The following is a 22,230-nucleotide window of genomic DNA, read 5'->3' on the forward strand; positions in this document are numbered from 1 at the left end:
GATCGCGTCTCTGCGCGCTCATTTAGCCTTACTCCGCTCCCTTCCTCACGCGCTCATCGAGCCGCCATCCTTCGCAGTTCACCCTCGCCCGCTTTGGCTGACACCTACAGCATGCAACTCGCATTGTGCGATGTAATCTTATCGCGTTTGGAATTCATAAGGAACCTCACGCCGGCGGGAACTCCCATGGCGCGTCACTACAATTCATACATCACCAATGCTCTTGGGTGCAGGATAATCTTTATTTCTAGGATTGACCAAGGCCCTTCACAACGACACAGCTGCGAGAACCTGCAGCTACAAATCGGTAAAGTTGACAAATCTAAAGTGAAGAAAGATGTGGGTACTTCAGCTGTTAAATCATTAATCGACATTTTGGCACAACCTTTGCTAGACACTACACGCTTGCTGCAGCCGTGATCAGACGGCGTGTGTGAAATAACGTTTGTGTACGTCATGGTAGAAAGAAGAGCAGGGTAACAAGGATAAATTGATAGCATTGTGATGCTGCTGAGAATCTTACTAGTTCGGGGGTACATAGTTTTATGGAGAACGATTTTCGGAGACTTATGATTAGCGCTTTCTTCCCACTCTCCTTTCTTTAACGTGAATTCTATTTTTGTGGACTTCATATAGGGTGCATGGGTTTTCAGTTTCCGTCATGTCGTAGAAGTCTGCTGCACACAGCCACTTGGAGGTCTTGTAGCATTGTGTACTAGTATTTACTTGTTCTCTTGATAGCCCCCATAACAGACACTTATGCCTACCTGAAAGAATAGGAGAATGATATACAGAAAATATATTTGAGAACAATTTGGTCGCTCATAGAAGGCAAAATGTACAAAATCTCGCGCGTCCCAGAAAAATATTCTTTAATTTGTTCAGAACTTGTCACAAATTAGTTTAGGTGGCAGTTTCATTCTAGAATAGTTTTTATGTGCAGATAATATTATTCGACATAGTAAACAGAACATACGATTCCCGATAATTTTGAGTAGTGCGCCTGGCTCATGCAGGCTGTTATTCGATACCATAAAGGTTAAATACACGTTGAATAGAGCGGAATTTTAAGTTACCCTCCTAAAGCACCTACTGTTCATGTTTTGACAAAGCTTTCGGGTGTATAGAAATACGAATAACAGTGCGTAAATATGCATAAGCCCAAAACACTTATTTTTGCAGTTAGCACGGCTATTTATGTTAAAAAAATTCAGTATTCTGACCGCACGACAGTCGCTTAAGAGACATGCTGGAAAGGAAGACGAAAGCAGGCATCTGGGTTTTGGGCACAAGCTCGTTTCCATCTCGGTCTCTAACTGCGATGCTTTTGTAAAAAGATTACAATTAGTTCCTTTGCGTCTCTCCACACGCAACACTTTGGTGGAGGTTTGCGGTCCTCGTCCTCACCAAGGAGCTCTCCAACGGTCGCTACATTGAGTTTGCTGCCATGCCTCCCGGATATCAGACCCTCTCAGCGTCAGCTACGACTCGCCCGACTACTCCAGTCGTGATGATTTCCCAGGCTCGAGACCCTGAATTAAGTGGAAAGTTGGGTTAGTTGGTATACATTCATAATTGGAACAGCGCGAAGAAGACGACGATGGTGTGAAATGACGCAGGACGGGCGCTGACTCACAAGAATGTTCACTGAAACACACATCAGGTATATAAGATACAAAAGCGATCACATGGTCAATCGACCATGGTGGCCCGGTTGTGCGTTCTTCGATTGACCATGTGATCCCTTTTGTAGCTTCTTGACCTTATGTGTGTTTCAGCAAACATAGTTGTGAGTCAGCGCTAGTCCTGCGTCATTTTACTTCGTCTTCATCTTGTTCGCACTGTTCCCATTACGAATCGAGACCCTGGTCTTTTTTGCGGCTTAGATGAATCTGACGACGAAGAATGAATCCACCTGTCTGGAAACGTCTGCACTAATATCAGGTGAGATTGAATGATCATACTCGTTTGCCTGATTTTTTACCTGAAAGGCATCCGACGCTTGTGGTACCAAACCCATTTCGACGAATTAGCAATCTAGCACATTCTCAAAAGAAATTTCAGCGAACTCTTTGACGGCTTAACAAAGCTTTTTGCAGAGTTAGTTGGTTGATGACTTAAAGGGACAATATAGTGAAAAATGATTTCTTCTCCATCAGTAAATTACCGTGCTACAACTCCAAAAACACCACTTTTACAAGGATAAGATGTTTGGTAAGCCAGAAAAAGGGCAACAACGAAATACGGGTGGCGACGCCTACTTAAGTTCCCGCACCTGGGGGCTGTGACGTCTTGGATTTTGATTGCATCTTCTAGCGCCTGCTAATTGTATATAGCGGTAGAGATTGACTACATTGTGTTCTAAAGGAAACAAATATTACACATGGCAAGTTTTGGGAATCCATATTCAGCCACCCCGGCCCAAATGCGAAAACATACTTTAGAATCTCTTACGTCACACTGAAGAATTGGCACTGGAGTTTCCGCGCGAAATTCAAATACTGATACTTGTACCTTCATTTTCTCATCTAGTAATCAAACTATTTTTTTGAAATGACTGCCTGCGGGGTTCTCAAACAACGCTTCATTAGTCTAAACTGATTCATTGCTTCGCTTTAGTGTCCCTTTAAAACACAGGTTACGCTGCTAAGCTAGAGGACGAAGTGAGGCCCAAACGCACCCGTATGCGAAGTTTCTCTCTTACATCGTCCTTGTCTCCTTAGCGCCGTAACCTTTGTTCCTTCACCGGCCCCCTTGAGTGCACAGTCGCAGCAAAAAAGGCGCGTGCTTCCCGTGTTCAGAACCCCACAGAGCCGCACGTCTCATGCATACAAGATGCCGTGGCTCTTTGGCGAAAAACTGACATTATGTAAGGAACATATACGCCTTGAAGCTATTGCTTTTTGGCCACTCTTCTAGTATTGACGCCATCATCTACGAATGCCGCCGCATGAAACAAGCCAAGAGCCGGCGTATCATGCCTCGCAACGTGCGCCTGCCGAGTACCACTACTACGTCGACTTCTGAGGACCTTCCCCTCTAGCCAATCCGATGTGACAGTCTAACTCGTGCCGTTCGCCGCTAGCTTGAGGCTGCCTATTCGCCTTCCTGCGCTGCGGCAGCCACCAATGTGTCACCAGCCACTATTCACCTCCTGCGCTCGTCGACCCACGAATCAGCGTGCAGCATTTCTCTCGTGGCGCTCCCCGTCCCCGAAAATCATTTCCTGTCACATCCCACAACCCGTTTGAATGGCGGCCCTCTGACGACAGGCCCATCTGTTGCCACTGCTGCCGCATTGGCCACATCGCCCGTCACTGCCGCAACGCATCACCAACTCAGTCTCCGACATACAACCGCGCATATTTCCGGAACTCTGCACATACTGCTCCCTATGCTTCTCGCCAGGATCGTTCTACCACTGAAGCCTCTGCTCCGAACCTTCTCCACGGCTGATCGCCGTCGTTCCGACGTCAGCCGTCCCCTTCGGCTCAGCTCCGTCGCTTCCTGTCGCCGTCATTTCACGCCTACGCCAGGCCAGAAAACTAGAAACGGCAGCTTCTAAAGGCGAAGCTACGATATTGACCTTGCCCTCAAATCTCAACTTTGCCCCCAAACCAGAACCTTCTTGAAGATGACGTTGAAGGTAGCGCTGTCACTACGCTGATCGACACAGGTTCCACCTTCTCCATTATGAGCACTGAGTTCCGACGTAAATTAAAAGGCTCCTTACGCCTGCATCAACACACGTCGTCCGCGTTGCGCAAGGCGGTACTCCTGTCGCCATCGTGTTTACAGCTCGCGTCAGAATCAGCGGCTGCCACACTGCTGCCCTTTTTACAGTTCTTGCCCATACCCATATTGCCCATATTGCCCGCACGACCTAAGTCTCAGCATTAGTTTCCTCTAAGCGCATTCGGCTCTTATTGACTGCTCCGCCTCATACCGCCCGTTCTTTCCGGAACTTAAAATGCAATTTCAGCCGCTTAAGCTCTACCGGCATCGTTCGACTGCCGCCCAAATCATTATCAAATATCACACTGTCATCTTCCGCACCCAGTCCTTATGGAGATATCTTTCACTCCGCTGCCCGACATTTCCCTGCAGTGTACCAGAGTACCGTAGATAGTTATGAATATCACGGCCAGCCGCATTTGCATTCCTGCCGTAAACTTCGGTTTAACGAAGCAGCTTGTGTCTCGCGAACTTGAGCATCTAGAACACCATCGCGTGGCCGGTTTCTCAATCGACAAGAGTCGGAGCCTACTAGTTGTACAGTGTGCCTCTTGCGCTCATTCCCAAAATTGGGAAAATTATTGTGAAGCACCGCTCGATTGCACAAGGCGGAGACTGCTGCCATGTTTTGTATTCCTACAAAGATGTTTTAGCTTTGACCATCGCCCCTTAGGCAAGTCGCTTGCTGTCAAGCGTCCTATTATTAGTGATGATGCCGCTCCTATTGACAGTTGGCCATATCCAGCATCTCGATCAGAGAGCCAGATAACTAAATTGAGAATGCCATGATGCTCGATAAAAATATCATTGAGCCTTTTTCGATTGTGTTGGCGTCACTAGTGGTACTGGTTAAGAAGAAGGACGGAAGGACGGAAGATAATGTAAAGCACCGGCCACTTACGAGCGTTCAAAACATTCAAATGTCCACATGGCTGTGCTACCTCGATGACGTTATTGTATCTTCACCAAGATTTCAAACGTTGAACGTCTCTCAACCATACAAGACGTTTTTCGTAATGCACGCCTTAAACTCAACTCATCGAAATGCCGTGTCGGCCACCGCCAAATTACGGTATTGGGCCATGTTGTCGACGCTTCTCGAGCACAACCTGCTCCAGGCACAATTCGTGTCGCCGCAGACTTTCCCGTAACGAAGTCACTACAGACGTTCGCTGTTTTCTGGGCTGTTTCTCGTCTTACTTTCGCCGCGGTGTTCAAGATTTTGCCGCTATTGCCCGGCCTCTCACTGACCTTTTTCAGAAAGGCGTGCCATTTTCCCCAGGACACCAAATCTCCCCGCATCTCTCGTCTCATCACACATTTGACGTCACCACTGATCCTCTCCCACTTTGACCATGAAGTCAGGTAAAGACACAGTTTGAACAGAAGTAGGTACAGATACCAGTGCTCATGGTATAACCGCTGGACTAGCTCATCGTCAGTGTGGCCGCGATCTCGTTATCGCTTACACCAGCCGCCTCCTCTCACCATCAGAGCACAACTGTTATATACAGAACGGCAATGCGTTGCTGTTGTCTGGGCGGTAGCCAAGTTGCGTCCCTATCTTTATGGCGATCCCTTTTCCGTAGTAGCCGATCAACGTGCTCTCTGCTGGCTTTCCTTCGTAAGGAATTCCACCGGCTGCTTGCTCGTTAGGATTTGAAACTGCAAGGCTTTTCTTACTTTGTGATTCACAAATCCGCATCTCTGCGTCGAAACGCAGTAAGCTTGTGGCGTTACCTCGCCGACAGCTCTGACGCCCCTGACATCGAGAATCCTACTTGTATTTTTTCGTGTCCCAGCTCCTCCGTATCGCCGACAAGCAACATCATGATACCTCACTCACAGCGTTCGTCGATCGTGTTGAATACCAGCCCGACGACGGTTCCTTACTCCTCCTCGTTCTCCGCAATGGCACTTTGTACCCTCATAATGTTCATAACAACGGTCCCGATCTCCTACTCGACATCTCAAAGCACCTCCGTTCCACCGTTCTAAAGGAGCTTCGCGACACGCCCACCACTGGACATCTCTGCGTGCGTCGTACTGACAACAGAGTACTTCTCCACTTCTTCTGGCGCGGTCTTGCACATTCTGTGCGACAATACAATGCAGCTAGTGAGCTATGTGAATGCCCCTAGAAGCCATTCATTATTTCTGCTGATTTACCTGCAGCCACTTGAAATCCCGATAGTTTCATTCGGTCGTCTCGAATGAGACCTCCTTGTCCCTTTTCCGCTACCGGCGTGGGGTACCAAATGGGTTGCTGTCGCTGACAACTACGCGACCAGATATGCCATCACACGCGTTCTTCAAACCAACTGCACATCTGATGGATCAGATTTCCTGCTACACGACATAATCTTGGTGCATCGACCTGCATATGAAGTGCTTACAGACCGAGGGGTTGTATCCTTTTGTGTAAGGTTATTGTTGACATCATGTGCCTCTGCTCTATCTTGCAAAGGCTCACCACTTAGTTCCATGCAAAAACCAATACCCTGACCAAGCGATTTAACCGGAATCTTGCAGATATGCTGGCTAAATACGTTTCACCTCAGTTGGAACATCGTTCTATTTTACATTGCCTTCCCCTATAATTCTTCTCGCCTTGACACTGCCGTCTGCTCCTAGTCCTACCTCTTGTATGGCCATGATCCCACGCTACCGACAGACACCTTTTTGCCATCTGTTACGACCTTGACAAGTGAATATCCCCGTGATGTCATCGCTCGCGCCAGCCACGCTCGACAACTTGCACATGCTTGCTTAATAGTGCAACAAAAGAACCAGAAACGTCGCTACCGCTTCTGTCACCGTGAAGTGCACTGTTCGCGCCTTAGTGCTGCTTTGGTCACCATCCTGTCGAGTATGTCGTTGCGAGAAACTCCTTTCTTGTTACAGAGGCCCACACCGCGTGGTTCGTCAGGCCACTGACGTCCCATAGGAAATCGTTCCACCCAGCTTTGAACGCCCTCCACTCCGAACACCAAAGACATCGTCCACGTCACCAGGTTCAAGACTTCAAACTCTTCTGCTTGCCACGGATATCCGACGTTGCTGGGACGGGGCTTTTGCCGCCGGTGGGTTGGGTTAGTACAACAGACGCTTAAGAGACATTGCAGAAAGGAAGACCAAGACGGCCACATGTATTTTGCACGAGCTGGTTTCTACTTCGGTCTCTGGCTGCACTACTCCAGTACATACATTGAAGGTGGTTCCTTTGTCTCTCCGCTTGTGAGAATAATAAGTAGACATCACTAAATCTTGATTGAAAAGGTTGCGCATTCTTTTGTCAATGAAAGCTATTGAAAGAAATGCGAGAACATTCTCCACTTAACACGACATTTTTTTTTCTAAATTCCAATGCAACCTGATGTTCACGTCATCCCTGGCATGGACAAGTTTCTAAAGAGCAAAACAAAGTGCTTTCTTGGAAAAAAAGTGGGAAGCAATTCTTTATGTAAAACACAAGAATGGTGCAGACAGTTCCTAAAAGACAATCAAATATTTTTTAGTGTTTTCTCTCTGCTCCACTGTATAAAAGTTAGTTATTCATTTACGTATAAATATTTTCCATTCTTTTTAAACATAGGTATTTCTTTACTACCACAAGACATTCCTTGTTTATTTTTTTCACCATGCCATTCTTAGCCATATTGTTTATAGCAGTTGTGCATAATAGGTTACGGAAGCTTCACTGCCTCATTCATTGTTGTTTGGTTGAATTCGACTCCTTATATATAAGAAAGTTAGCATCACATTTCCGTAGTTATGAACAACTGGGAAATTTTATATTAGTAAAGCGACCTATTGCTGTACAAATACAAATAAAGCGGTTAGTGTTCTTTCCTGCCGCACATTGGCAACTATCAAATAGAGTCGCAGGTTCGCCCGAAAGGCGAAGCCTCGATTCCGATAGCAAATTCACACGCAGTTATGCGAAGTAAGCATAGCAGTTTTATCGCTCTAATAAATTTGGAAACGCTCGCTTACTTACTAACATAACAGGTATGGTGTCAGCACACACCGTGGTTGCGCAGTGACTATGGTCAGGCCACGGCGGCCGGATTTCGATGGGGGTGAAATGCGAAAACACAGGTGCAGGTTAGAGAAACCCAAGTGGTTGAAATTTCCGGAGTCCTCCACTACGGCGTGCCTCATAATCAGAGAGTGGTTTTGGCACGTAAAACCCCGTAATTTATTTTTTAAGTATCGCGTCAGCACGCACAAGCAAACAAGAACATATAACACTCGATGAGCAGGGACACCCGCTGCAACCGTGTCAGCAGCAGTGAGCGAAGAGATCCTCGAGTGATCGAAGTGCTCGCTGTGCTCTCGAAGTGATCCTCGAGATCACAGCGCGCACAAGTTATTAGCCGTCTGCAGATTCCTCGCAAAATATGCAGCGCACTACCGCGCGCTGCCCTGCACACGACGCACTTGTTGCCGGAGTCGAAGCCGCCCCTCCTTCCCTCCTGTCCTGCCTTCCCCACTTTCTTCTAAATATGCTGCGCGAGATTGAGCCGCGATTGTCAGTTCCCCTTGCGCACAGGAACGCGCACTCGCTGCCCGAGCGCAACCCTCCCCCCCCCCCCACACACACACTCAATTCCATGCCCCACGACCGTTCGCTCGAAGGAATGCGGCATGTTTTCTCTCCGCTTTCTCTTTTGACCGCGCCAGCTTCAGGTGCAATTGTCGGCTTCCCTCGCGAGCCTTCACTCGCGCACATAGCATACAATGCATGGCGACGGTGTTATCACCCTAGGACTTCATACGGTACATCACGACGAAGGCGACGGTGACGGCAAAAATGTGCCTGGAGTGTGCATATTATTGCTATCACACTAAAATGAATCTTATTAAATCGGCATCAACGGTGACACATGACGGGAGGAATTCCTCATCTACAAGAATATTTTTATTCTCTAATTTGTCTGGACAAACAACCAAAAAAAATTGTCAACGCATGGGTCTAACTCAAGCACTATTGTACCCAGCTGCATGTGTAGAAATAAGCGAGAACTTTGGATACGTTGTTTCTTGAAAATTGTGGGAAGCATAAAATGTTACCTCAGGATTGTCCTACGTGGACACGAGTGAATGTTTAAAAATCTGCAGCGTTGCATAGCAACCATACCTCAATATCAACGGCTACATCTTGTGCTTGAGATAACTGCCAAATTATCCATGAAAGCTGTAAAATTTTTCTATGAATAAGCAAACTTCAAACAATGGGCATCAGTAGAAATTATATCAATTCATGGCTAACTTCGCTCGCCCAGTATGTTTGTAGAGGACGTGTAATACTCTCTACCAGCGTGGCACTACAACACGTCATGCATTGAGAAGGATGCATAAATTGAATAACAACTAAAGACATGTAACATTGAGAGCAATAAACACCTATAATCGTTTTCACTTTTATACGACAACTACTGAATCTCAAACAGGGCTGGCTTCGCCACTCTAACTTAAATTAATGAGCTAGTTGTTACATGGCATTTGTGCACCAGTTTTGATGCCCAGACTGAGTTACGCCCAAAGTGACTTAGATTTGTTTGTCCCGTAAAATGTGCAACTTAAATTTTACGCTGAACTAGCGATATATAAACCAACCTATCTCACACATTTACTCTGAGTCCATAGCAATCAGGCAAACATTGCCCTTAATGAATCGCCTAGATGTGGGCATTTGTTCCTCCTAACAACATATCAGAAATGCAATCATCTGATGAGTTGATAAGTCTGTAATAGTAACATCGGTCCTTTCCATAAAGGAATTACTAATATTATCAAGTATATCTAATATTGAACATTGAGCGATGCGGTTGTTTCTTTCTTTCCAGTTCTGCTTACGCTCGTATTTCCCTATTACTACCTCCAAGAACTACATGCAGTTTGCTTTGCTACATACTTTATTTGGCTCTGATTATGTCCTGCCGTGTCACTCTACCATGCTATATATTCTTAGACTATAGCGTGCTATACCATGCCACTCTTATCCGGGTTTCCTATAAAGCCTTTCTTCTACTGACGCTTACCTTGTCGTAACCGGTGTGAAAACACAAAAGTAGGACATTTGATTAAGCAGGCTTTATTCTGTTTAGTTCATATGCACCATGCAGTGCATATCACATCTGCTGCAAAGAACTAAAATTTTTCATTCGGTTGCATTAAACTTTGGCTTGCTAAACAATATTAAATACTTTGTAGGTACAGGCCATTCAAACTGTTTAGTGAGTGCTACTGCATTTTTATGAGGAACCTTGGAGCCTATAAAGAACAGCTATATGTTACCTGACGTAAAATATGCTTATTTCACTCATGAAACTCTTTTGAACCTTGTGACACAGGCGAAAAGACAAGACACTTACCATCAGATGACTGTCCATATGACACAAGCAGGCATTCATTACTAACCACTAGAACAATGTCATCATAATGAGATCCTTGTAAGGGGTTCTCCGTTCGCGAAGCTGGGACAAAAAAGAGTAGAAATTATCCTTGATTAGCGATGTTTCTCAACATAGAAAAGACGAGACAAACTTTGTTGTGTGATCAAGTGTAGAACAATAAAGTACAGGTAAAAAAAAGCAAGCAGAGCACGTCTGCTGTGTCAGTACAGCATCACCATGCATTAGCCTCGGCAGCGTGTTCTATCTAACTAAGTGAAGCTAATTATGCGATACCACTGTGGTACGCTTTTTACCGCTCGGCCATAAGCTTCTGAAGAGAAAAAACGTTTATTCTAGAAGTCAACGCTGGGAGAGCTTTTTTTGCTTGCAGAAGCTTTTCTTTAACAGACCAAAATAAAGAGGAAAGTGATAAATGGAAGGCATGGAGGTTAACCATGAAAGAGTCGGGTTGGTTTGTCGACGGGAAACTAACGCTTGACAATAGTGTGCTAGCTAGATGCGGGGTCTGTAACTGTCTCAACATATCTCTGCTCCCTTAACTCTCAAAATCACTTAATAGCAAGCCCAGGCGGCCGAAGTTTACATTTTAATACCTTTACTATTTGTTAATAGTTATTCTGCGTAACTTTATTGGATTCGATATGACCTACGGTGTAAAAGCCCGAAAGTATGTCGAATTAGTTATCCCCATACTTTCACCACTAGCATGGGAAACCCTCTTGCGCCACAAATGCAAACATTTCTATGGTCCAGTTAGAATTAGAGCGGTTGGAATTATCTCTGTAACAAGATGTTGCCTATCTCCTCTGCATCAAATACATTTTGATAATATGGCGAGGTAGCATCAATGCACTAAACGCGTTCGTTACCAATTTTCGCAGATTTCACCCTAGCTTTACTTTACCATGCGTTACTATGCTAGATATATTGCTTTCGTTTCGTTTCTCTCTGCTGTGTTTATTCTTGCCTCTTTTCGATATTTCTGTACGGCAAGCAGACCTGCTGCTATATAAAGCACACCTTGCACTACGACTGGTTCCTCTGCGAGCCACCGAGAGGAGTCTGTAGTTACGCGTAACAAGTTCAATAGCACTTCCATTTGACCCACTTGCCTGGCTACACATTGACATGTGTGACCACAGGTTGCTCTGAGTAGCCGAAACAGTTAGTGTCCCTAGCACTTGGCTGCTCGGAAAACGAGCTTCCATATTGCAAGCACCTGCATCCTGATGAAAGGCGTCCTGCGAGATAATCTGACCTAACTCCGTTTCTTTGCAGTCTCCACGCTTTCGCTACAGTCTATCAACAATCGCTAGAAAGCTAGCATTTTTAGGTACAACTGTGCCGATTACATCATATTGAATATTCTATATGCTAGGATTCGCGTTTTCCTCGGCCACTACGGCGAAACTGCTCAACCCTATCGTGTTAGGCTTTCTTACATAGGCGCAACGGCCGACCCCGTCCATTTTTCTATCGGTTTCGTATTGAGCGCCCTGTCTAGCGTATGCTGCGTTTGCACTGCGTTTTTGAGCCATACCTTCCTTTTGCCTCCCACGTGATATTCTCTAAGCTAGGGCTCTCATTTTCTACGGCCATCAGGGTGGACCCACTTAGTTAAAACCTTGTTAAGATTTTTCACGTGAGTGCAACGAACGACTCCGTTGGCTCGTCTTCTCTTTCTTTGAGCCCCCTAACATTTTCTGTGCTTTCGCCCTATTAATATGACGCTCTATGGCGGATCAGCTCTATGGCTCCATCTCGCGGTGTAAATTACTCCAGAGTTCGAGGGTGTCCGATATTCCGGTAGGTGCGTATGGGCTGGGTCATTTATCGGATGAGCGGAAGTACACTGGTAACCTCTGCATGCGGAGGTTGTGGGTACGGCAACCATCAGCGAAAAGTTATCTTTTCGCCCACTTTCATGTCTTCATAATTTTCTACATTTCAACTACATCTAATATCCCCGGTGCTTTCCTTGGTTTCACGGGTACGAAAAACTTTATCGACATTTCTGAGATAGGTAATTTTTTGGATTTATGTGGCCACCTACACACACACACACACACACACACACACACACACACACACACACACACACACACACACACACATATATATATATATATATATATATATATATATATATAAGCATACATGCATTCTGTGCTTTAACCTGTTGTTACGCATTCCAAGAACCACTTCGCTCCGATGAAATAACAAGTTGTATTATCCAGATTAATTGTACGCCGCAGCGTTTGTTGCGCAAGAAAAAGTTGAAAATTGCTGTATACCTTAAGTGCGCGTCTTCAACTTTAGGTGAAGTTTTTTTCAAGGGGTCAATTTTGATGTTATCAAAGTGTTTATCATTGCAACGCGTCAAGCAACATACAAGAGACGAACATGCGGATCCCCCACAACGACAGCCATGTGTTATGCGCCACCACATAGCACACAGACAATTTTATCACCCTGCTTTCAGTTGCACCCATTTCCAGGGTCACCACAGTTTATTGTTGTGCAATATTGTTGTTATTAACAATATTATTGTTGTGCAATCTAAAAACTGAGCAGCCTAGCTAAAGACTGTGAAACAAAAGAAATGCTTGCTTTAATAAAGAACTTGCGCACTTGAAGACTTTTTCAGTGAGGATAATTCTGCATGCTTGGTATCATAGTGTCCCTATTGACAATTGTGAAATATACGTGTCATACCTCTATACGAGATTCTTGAGTATGTGTCCTGTATCCCACGTATGAATACGAGGGCCTCAGATCCCACGTATGTACACGATAGCCTTGTATCTCACGTATGAATACGAGGGCCTCGTATAACACATGAATATGAGGGCCTCATTTCCCACTTATGCCGTGGCAGTACGAGTGTCTTGTGTCCCCTATCTGCACTGCAGTACGTTGCAAGGGCCTTTTATCCCTTACATTCAATGCCTTGCGCTAATATTGGGCTTCGTGTGCTGTACAACAAACATACTAGCGGAAAGCCTGATATCTCATGAAGCAGTTGCAGCATTACGCTCTCTTGTGATTGACTCTGTATTAATTTTGCCTATCTGGAGCTCCTTATTTAGGAGATATACATTACCCTGTTAATGTATAAAGAGCAGATAACTCAATAAAGAGCAGATATACATTTTCAACCTTCTAGAAATGATTTTCTGCGTTGGTCTTGGGCCGCGCACGTACCCGCCATGCCCTCAAAAACGTAATTCCTGCACTGATAGAATGATTTTACACAGTATTTTTAGTTTTTTTTTTGTCTGGACGCTGGTACAGGTCATGACATAAGCACAAACCTGCTGTCTACAACATAAGCTCATCTGCCTCACTTCTGTTCAAATGACAGATTTACTTAGCGAACGTGCTTGTGGAATTCCGAGTTAAACATCTGCAAATCCATTGTAAGCGTAGTTTGTGTGTTTATTAAATATCCGCCCTTTCTTCCCTTTACATTGCGGAATGCTTGTTGCAGCCCTAAATAATGTTTTGTATAATATAACGTAAGTAAAAGCAAGCAGCATGAAACACAAGTGTTTGGTACGAGTAACAGCTTTGCGCTCATCATTTGAAATTAACTTTGTGAAAGCTCCAACCACACGTTTAATTCATCATAAGCACTTTGTTTCATGCATTTCTCCACGTTTCTGAAAGCTTCAGATTTCCCAACCTCTAGAAGCGGGACACTCGGATAAAACAAGTATAATATACACTGAGTTGTTTGTCCGCCATTGTTTAACTGTTTCCCATGAGCCTTCTACTTGTACCAAGAAAAAGCTTAAGCATAGAATTTTCCGTTTTTGTCACACAAGTTGAACAGTAAGGAATTTTAACGGTAAATTATAATTGTGAATTGACACTACCTGAAACTGTATAAATTTATGTATACACAGAAGTTATCATCATTTTATAAAGCAGCTTTCTCGTGTATCCCGCAATATGGCAAAGCAAATGCGTAACTTAATGGTCATTGAAACCTTTATGCTACTGCACACGATGTCATAATTAGGTTCATGTTTTCTGTCGTAAGTTGCGCGCACAGTTGTCTTACAATAGTTTCCATTGCACTGATTTCCATCTTTCAAATTTCAGCTTGCCACTCTCTCTTCCTGTCACCACATTGTGTCGTTGATGTTTTTCTATGCTCCCTACCTCTCCACAATTAGCAGCTTCATCGCAGCTGCTGAGCCTACATTTCATTAACCCCATTCTGAGTTAATATGCTTCCTTCTAGAAACTAGTGCAGAATAAGAATGATGCAACAACGAAATTTTTGAAATTGTTACTGAAGAGAAAATTTGTGATGAGTTTTCTCATAAAACCTTACAGTAGGTGCACTGTTAACATCACCAGCAAGCTTGCTCTATGACTTAAGGAACAGCCTCGGCGTGTAGATATTTCGCAAACAGCTATTCAGTCGATCCTGCAGAGTTAATTGTACAATATATGTATAAAACATGTAGCATGCAGATATGTAATAAAGTTCTCACAAGACGCGTGCAAGTTTGCATTAAGATAGCTAAAAGGCCTATTGTTTGCATGTCATCCGCTTCGGGCCAGACATGACCGCACAGAAGCACCTACGAGGCACCCATGCATCTATAAATAAGGCACGAAGAATGGGTACCAGCCACATTAGATTCTACATGTGGCACGCATTGTTCTGTACGAGGCTCATATAAACGAATGCAGGACACGTATGCCTTCATATCAGGCACATATTGAAGGGATACGTGGCACGTATGAACCGATATCTGCCTAGTAAGAATGTACACAAGGCTCATAAGAATGTATACGTGCCACGTATGAATGAATACCTGGCACGCATAATTTAATACGAGATTTTTTGATATGCATATGTATATACGAAGCGGAGCAGGAAGCTTGTATATCTGCAGCAGTTTCGTTATGATATATTTCACGTTGGTAGTAATAGGCTATTAATGACCGGAAACTAGTTTTATCCTTTTCTACAGACTTTATATGAACAGTGCGTACTCACAAATTTCAACTGAAATCCTTTTAGGTCAGCAGAGTGCTTTTTTATGGAGATTAGGGTTCCAAGGAAGCTGGTTCAATATATAATGAGCTACAATTTATGCAATAATCAAGCGCGTTGATTCACGGCTCATAGTTGGTCAATTGCTTATCAGTGTAGCATTTGCCGGCTTTTCACTTTCATAGCCAGAGTTGTGAAGTTAACTTTGGTTTGAGATTAATGTCAATCGAGGGGGTCATCATACGGCTATGCAGCCCTTGTTTTCGTAGAAAAAGGTGGAAGTTTCTGACCCAGACACACCCAAGCCTGAAATAATGTCAGCTTAAAACTTTGCTGCACTTCGTTTTAATTAAAAATTATGGCGCTTTACGGGCCAAAACCTCTTTCTGATTGTGAGGCAGACCGTAGAATCCGGAAATTTCAACCACCTAGGGTTCATAAACGTGCACCAAAACCTAAGTACACGGGTGTTATTGCATTTTGCCTCCATTGAAATGCGGCCGCCGTGGCCAGGATTTGATCACGCGACCGCGTACTCAGCATTTGTAGCACTTCGTGTCCATTTGAAAATGCAGCTGCTTAAAATATATAAGGAAAACAACTGCACTGATCACTTTAACAGTAATTCTAGATGAGTTGGAGCAGAAAATTGATTGTAACTAAAATATTTTACTCCATCATCAAATTCTTTGCAAAAATGTTCTTAATCACTGGCGAGCCACGGAGAACGAATTTTCTTAAATTTTTAAAGCATATGTGAAAAGGTAAGATCGGCAATATTATGAAATATGCACTTTAAAGTATTTTTAATATATATTTGCAGTGTTTTGACATCGAACAAGGACTAGCAAAGAAAATCTCATACCTTCTAATGTGCTGACGAACTTGAGACTTGTGACTCCATCTTGGCTAGTCACAGCGAAGGCTACAGTACTTCCACTGCAAATATATTGAACAAGAGATATTATTGGGAGTGGTAAACGCTGCTGCGGCAGATACAAAACCCAAGCATGCGTATGTCTTCGTCCAAAGCTCCCTGTCCCTCTGTTGTCCCACAAGACTAGCCAAATGCTCATTAAACAGAATTTTGGTCCACATTTTGTACGATAATACGTGGTTGCAGTGTAGTTGTCACCATTGGAATGAATGTACCGGAGCAAGCATTCGCAAGAAGATGAAGCATATTTTGCTGCAGCCAAAATCCATCGACGACACAGTGCAACCTAATAGAATGCGAAGCTGCTCACCTAATGAGACCCGTAAATACACATTCCATGAGCAGTGGGATTGATTGCGGAAGAAAGCATCAACAGGTCAACGATCTACATAATGAAGATATGTTTTAACTGTTGCTGGGAAAAAGTACAAATGAGATTCATAGGACGCCCTTGGCATGGGTAGCAGTAGAAAGTATCTATAGAAATTTAAAGGAGAAAAGGAGAATAAGGAAATGTATAGGGAAATCATAAAATGAGAAACATCTACAGTATTCGTGATTACTCAAGCCGGCTCGGAGACTTTGCTACCACCCTACTTAAAAAGGGATACCCCCTACAAGTTTTTATCTGCACCATGGTTCAATTATATTTGAATAGCTGGTTACTTGTGTAGCAACGTATATAAATTCCATTCCTATCGTATCGCTACTCTAAAACAATGTGCGAAGCTGTTTCCGAGTAGCCACTTCCTAATGTTTAATTCCTACCCCTCTCAGTTCAGCTTACTTCTTCATAGGCTTGTGAAGTCATTACACCGCCTAACGTCCTGCCGTGGTAGACAGCTTCTGTTACTTTGTACCAATTCTGGTATCCTGACCCTCCACACAATATCTGCTCAACACAACAGATTGTCCACCTGCTGCATTAAGAATTGCATGAAACAATGAATTGTCGGGCATTGCTGTTATTACCTAGTAAAATAACCATAACTGGGTGGCTGCGGCTGTTCAACAATGAAAACGATGTCGACCACAACGTCAATGGAAGGCCGGGCTCTTTGAATTCAATTCGCAAAATTTAAAAGGGTTAATGTTGTTACCGAGGAGGTAGTCAATTCATGACGCCATCTTTACTTCTTTTAGATTGCCGAAGCAACTGGCCAAGGTTATCGGCTTGTAGGGGGAAAGCGAAGAAGCAGCTCTATGCTTTAGGCAACGCTGTAATGCGAGTCTATTTCCAACAATCTCAAACACTCGCTTACTTCTGCGTTACGATGTGGAACGAAAAAGGGAATGCTTCTTCGTTCTCTAACTAGATGGAGAATGCAGCCCACTTGATAACTTCAGATCCTACAGCCGATGAGCGTCGTGAAAGAGAAATTGAAGCTTGAAGTCCTTGCATCGTAATGGTTACATAAACGTGCTCATCAGCTGCTGTGTGTTAGTGACGAGGGATGGAAATGCTGTAAGCGTTGACGGGAAGTTTAGAGTGGACGTTGGTGGCGTCAATGTGGTCAAGGCTTGATGCAGAACAAGAGCACTGAAAATCCGCATGCTGTGAAGACGCGTGCAGACTTTGTATGGCGCGTCAACTGTCCAGACGCCCACGAATAGATGTGGCCCTGTGTTTATGAATTCAAAGAAGCCCTCAAAGCGTTTCTGTTAACCTATCGCGATGCCAACGTGCATGCTGTTGAGTGCGGCGACTGTCCGAAATGTCTGACGGTGACGTGAACTTCGGTGCTTACAAGTTTCTGTGTCTACCAGGCTCACTGAGAAGCAACCTATTTACAAGGGTAGTGAAGTCGCTACAATTTCTTGTGAAAGAAGCTCCTTGTACAGGCAGCAATAATAAAAATACCTGGGCTGATGGCGTCTTATACAAGCACGTGCATCTCCCAAGAGCGCCGAACTTTCACCTCCAAACCTCCACGGCTTCGCATTTGCACCATATTCAAGCTTTCTGCTTCAGTGGGTTAATTGTTACGATGTCTGAAGCATATGGTTAAGGAAGGATGAGAGAAGAGAGAAGAAGAAGATCGGAGCCGCTGGCTGCTGCATGTTGTTGGTGGTCAGCCAACGTAGTTATTCTGACTCCTCCTGTATATATACATATCCTATAGTTTTTATATACTCGCAACATTGGAGAGAGCTGCGGGGTACCGCGGCTAGAAACGGAGCTCAGCAGTGGACGTTACCTCCAATATCACCGTCACCAGCCACGTCGCTGTCACCGTCGGTTGTCGTAGTGCAACCCAAATATTCTGGAAATTTCTGCGGGACCGATGGCCCCGACGTTAAAGAGTGGGTAGCCATCTAAGAACGCAATAGTGGAATCAACAGATGGGACCCTACGCTTATGCTAGCTAACCTGTTGTTCTACGCCAGAGGAACGGCAATAGTGTAGCACCAAAACTGCGAAGAGGAGCTAACCAGTTGGGACCAATGCAAAGAGCAAGTGACGAAGTTGTTTGGCAAACCATCCGGCTGTAAAAAGGCCGCAAAGCAAGAACTGGCCTCCCGTGCCCAATCCCCCATGGAGTCCTATTTCTCGTACATCGAGGACGTGCTGGCACTTTGTCGTAAAGCCGATTGCGACATGACAGCAGCTGAGAAGATCGGGCACGTGCTTAAGGGCATTGCTGACGACGCGTTTAATCTGCTCACGGGCAAGACCTGCTCTACAGTTGACGCAATCATAAACGAGTGCTGACAATTCGAGCAGACCAAAAGCCGACGTGTCTCGCAACCTTTCACTAGATTTCCCAATACTGCCGCAACGTCGACGAGTGAAGATCAACGCGCACAACAGTATGCGTCGCCATCAGAGGACGTGGTGCGAATCGTTAGGCGTCAACTCTGTGAGATCATGCCCGCAGATTTCTGTTCGCGTAGCCCTGATGCTACCACATTTTCACTTCTTCTCGTACAAGCCGTTGTTGGCCAAGAACTTCAAAACATTGGTTTACAGTCTGTGTGTGCTGTCACCAATCCCAGCGCTAACGAACGCCCTTCTACTATTTTTGCTCCACCCCGACGCTTCTCTCCACTTTGTCGCAACCTGACTGAGTGGAGAACTGCGGACGACCAGCCGATATGTTTCACCTGTTGCTGTATTGGCCATGTCGCCCGAGACTGCCACAACTCGTAGCTCTCAACACCTTGCACGCCGACAAACCTGAGCCGTTTTGATGAAAGTACCTGCAATGTTTGACCCACCGCCGAGTCTAACAGCACCACCAACTCTGCTCGGAACACATGGTACAGCCGCTCACCATCGCCGCGCGGACACCAGTCTAGTTCACCGCAGCCGTGTCGCTTTCGTCACCTGTGGGTTTAGGCGGCGAGCTTTCGTAAAACTAGAAAATGCAGCCTTCGGAGGTAGTGCTGCATTGCCGACTACTGCAGCAAATCCTCTGTCTGTGCCCACGAGGAGAAATGTAGGTGACGTTAAAATAGACGGCGTAAATATCCAAGCACTCGTCGACTCTGGAGCCCACGTTTCTGTGATGAGTGCTAGCCTACGTAGATGTTTAAAGAAGGTTGTTATCCCAGCAGATGCCCTAGTTCTTCGTGTGGCCGACGGTGGCGTGCTGGTTGTTCTTGGACTGTTTGGACTGTTGGCGTTTAATTATAGCCAGCTGCCCTCCTCTTCTCGTTGCTGTGATCGGCAACTGCCGTCACGGTGTTATCCTTGGATTGGCTTTTTTATACACTCATTCTGCGCTCATCTACTGCTTGACCGGCGTTCTTTAGTTAGAACTGCCTCATCTCACCGATGCTCCGAGCACCACCCCACCGCGCTTGAGTTCGCTTGAAGATGTGCATCTGTCACTCGTGGCCGTTACTTACGTTACTTTGACCGCCGGCGGCAGGTTCCTGACGGTCAATATGTGCTTTACCCCATCATCGATGTGCTTTTCAACCAGAATGTTGCCGTTCCGCATACGTTGGTCACGGCAACTACTAACGACTTCGTTACACCGCTTCCTAATTTCAGTCTGTGCCCTCAAGTGCCTTCGTTCGGCATGTTCTTGGCCAGTGTTTCTAGTGGTCGCGAATTTGACATTGAGAGCCGGAATGCCGAGACTGGCGTATTAGCGCCAATTTCAGCTGACAACTCTGGTTCCTTAACGGATGACTTCCTGAAAATGATTGCACCTGACTTCACCTTTCCACAGGCCATGGACATACGACTCTTGCTTGAATCGTACAGTGACATCTTTGATTTCGACGACAGGCCATTAGGCCAAACATCTGTTGTTATCCACCATATAAACACTGGAGATACGAGCCCTTTTCATCAGCGTCCCTATCGTGTTTCGCATGCTGAATGTCGAGTCATGCCACTAGAAGCGGACAAAATGCTCAGCAAAGGGGTCATTGAGTAATCATCCAGCCCTTGAGCTTCACCTGTCGTCCTTGTGTAAAAGAAAGATGGCACCTGGCGTTTTTGCGTCGATTATCGCCACTTAAACAAGATCACGCGAAAAGACGTCTACCTACTCTCGCGCATCGGTGGAGCCTTGGAATGCTTGCACGGAGCTAAGTACTCCTCGTCTATCGATCTTCGATCCCGCTAATGGCAGATTTCAGTTGAGGAAATAGACTGAGAGAAGACGCCTGTATGACGCCGGATGGCTTATATAAGTTCAAAATCAAGGCCCTTTGGCCTATGCAGCGCTCCTGCGACATTTGAACGCATGATGGACTCTCTTATGCGGGGCTACAAATGAACCACCTGCCTTTGTTACCTTGACGAAGTTATTGTTTTTTCTACCAGGTTCGGCAGCAACCTTACCCGAATCGCTGCAATTCTTGAGGTCTTCCGAAAAGCCGTCCTTCGAGTGAATTCCACGAAGTGTCGATTCGGGCGCCGTTAGATCACCGTGTTGGTAAACCTCGTTGACGCATCCGGCGTACGACCACATCCAGAAAAAGTTCGCGCCGTACGCAGTTTCCCTGTGCCACGTTCTGCCTCTGACGTGCGCGGCTTCGTCGGCCTGTGTTCTTACTTTCGCCGTTTCGTCATAAACTTCGCCGACGTTGCTCGGCCTTTGACAGATCTCCTAAAGAAGAACACGACATTCCCATGCGGCCCGGAGCAGGCTCACGCGTTCGCCGCTCTCATCGGGTTTCTGACCACCCCTCCCAGACTTGCTCACTTTGATCCGTCTGCACCGACCAAAGTCCACACCGACGCAAGTGGCTATGTCATTGGCGCTGTTCTCGCCCAACACCAGAATGGTACCGAGTGCGTGATATCTTTTGCCTGCCGCCTGCTGTCACCTGCCGAGAGAAATGACTCCACCGAGCGTGAGCGCTTGGCTTTAGTTTGGGCTGTCGCCAAGTTCCGGTCATAATTATACGATGTTAGGATGGATAGTTGGGAGTGTTGGTTAAGCATGATCCTGAAAGTATGATCTTGTTAAACATGATCATAAAACACACACACTATGTGTGTGTGTTTCTTCTTTGTCCTCCGTCGTTTTAGCGCCTTCGCCTCAGATCATAATTATACGGTCACACGTTTTCTGTCGTCACAGTCTACCAGGCACTCTGCTGGCTGTGTTTCCTCCGGGACCCGACTGGACGGCTTGGTCGCTGCGATTTGCGGCTCCAGGAATTTCTATTTATCGTCAGTTACAAGACTGGTGGCCTCCAAAAGGACTCTGACTGCCTCTCTCGTCACCCAGTGGATCCTCCCGATCCTGCGGCGCATGATCCGTTGACCTGGGTGATGGCTTTGACTGACATGACCGGCATTCGCGCTGAACAATAACGCGACGTATCCTTAGAGTCCATCACCGCCGGAGTGTAATCCGGCAGCACCGACGGCACTTGCCGCTTGTTTGTGCTGTATGACGGCCTCTTCTATTACCACAATATCAACCCTGACGGCCCGAGTTGCTGCTTGTCCTTCCTTGTCATCTGCGACCCGTCGTTTTCAAACAACTTCACGATGCACCGACCGCCGGACACCTTGGAGTTTTGCGTACATACGACCGCGTACGATGCCTGTTCTTTCGGCCGGGTCTCTACCGCTCTGTGCGTCGTTATGTAGCAACTTGCGAATTGTGTCAGGACCGAAAGAAACCTCCCCTGGCACCTGTCAGATGACT

General features: G+C 45.6%; 1 protein-coding gene across 1 annotated transcript in view; it reads right to left on the minus strand.

The window, feature by feature from the left end:
* Nucleotides 1-245: 245 nt before the first annotated feature.
* The window catches only part of LOC142591038 (uncharacterized), a 47,740-nt gene continuing 25,755 nt past the window's right edge, over nt 246-22,230 (minus strand). The window contains exons 7-9 of the mRNA XM_075703418.1: nt 16,037-16,110; nt 10,116-10,217; nt 246-767 (exon numbers count right to left, since the gene is read on the minus strand). Of these exons, the coding sequence (XP_075559533.1) occupies nt 574-767; nt 10,116-10,217; nt 16,037-16,110 (370 nt within the window). The 3' untranslated portion in view covers nt 246-573. The remainder of the gene's footprint in view (nt 768-10,115; nt 10,218-16,036; nt 16,111-22,230) is intronic.

The sequence above is a fragment of the Dermacentor variabilis genome, chromosome 8, assembly GCF_050947875.1.
Source record: "Dermacentor variabilis isolate Ectoservices chromosome 8, ASM5094787v1, whole genome shotgun sequence".
Classification (NCBI taxonomy): domain Eukaryota; kingdom Metazoa; phylum Arthropoda; class Arachnida; order Ixodida; family Ixodidae; genus Dermacentor; species Dermacentor variabilis.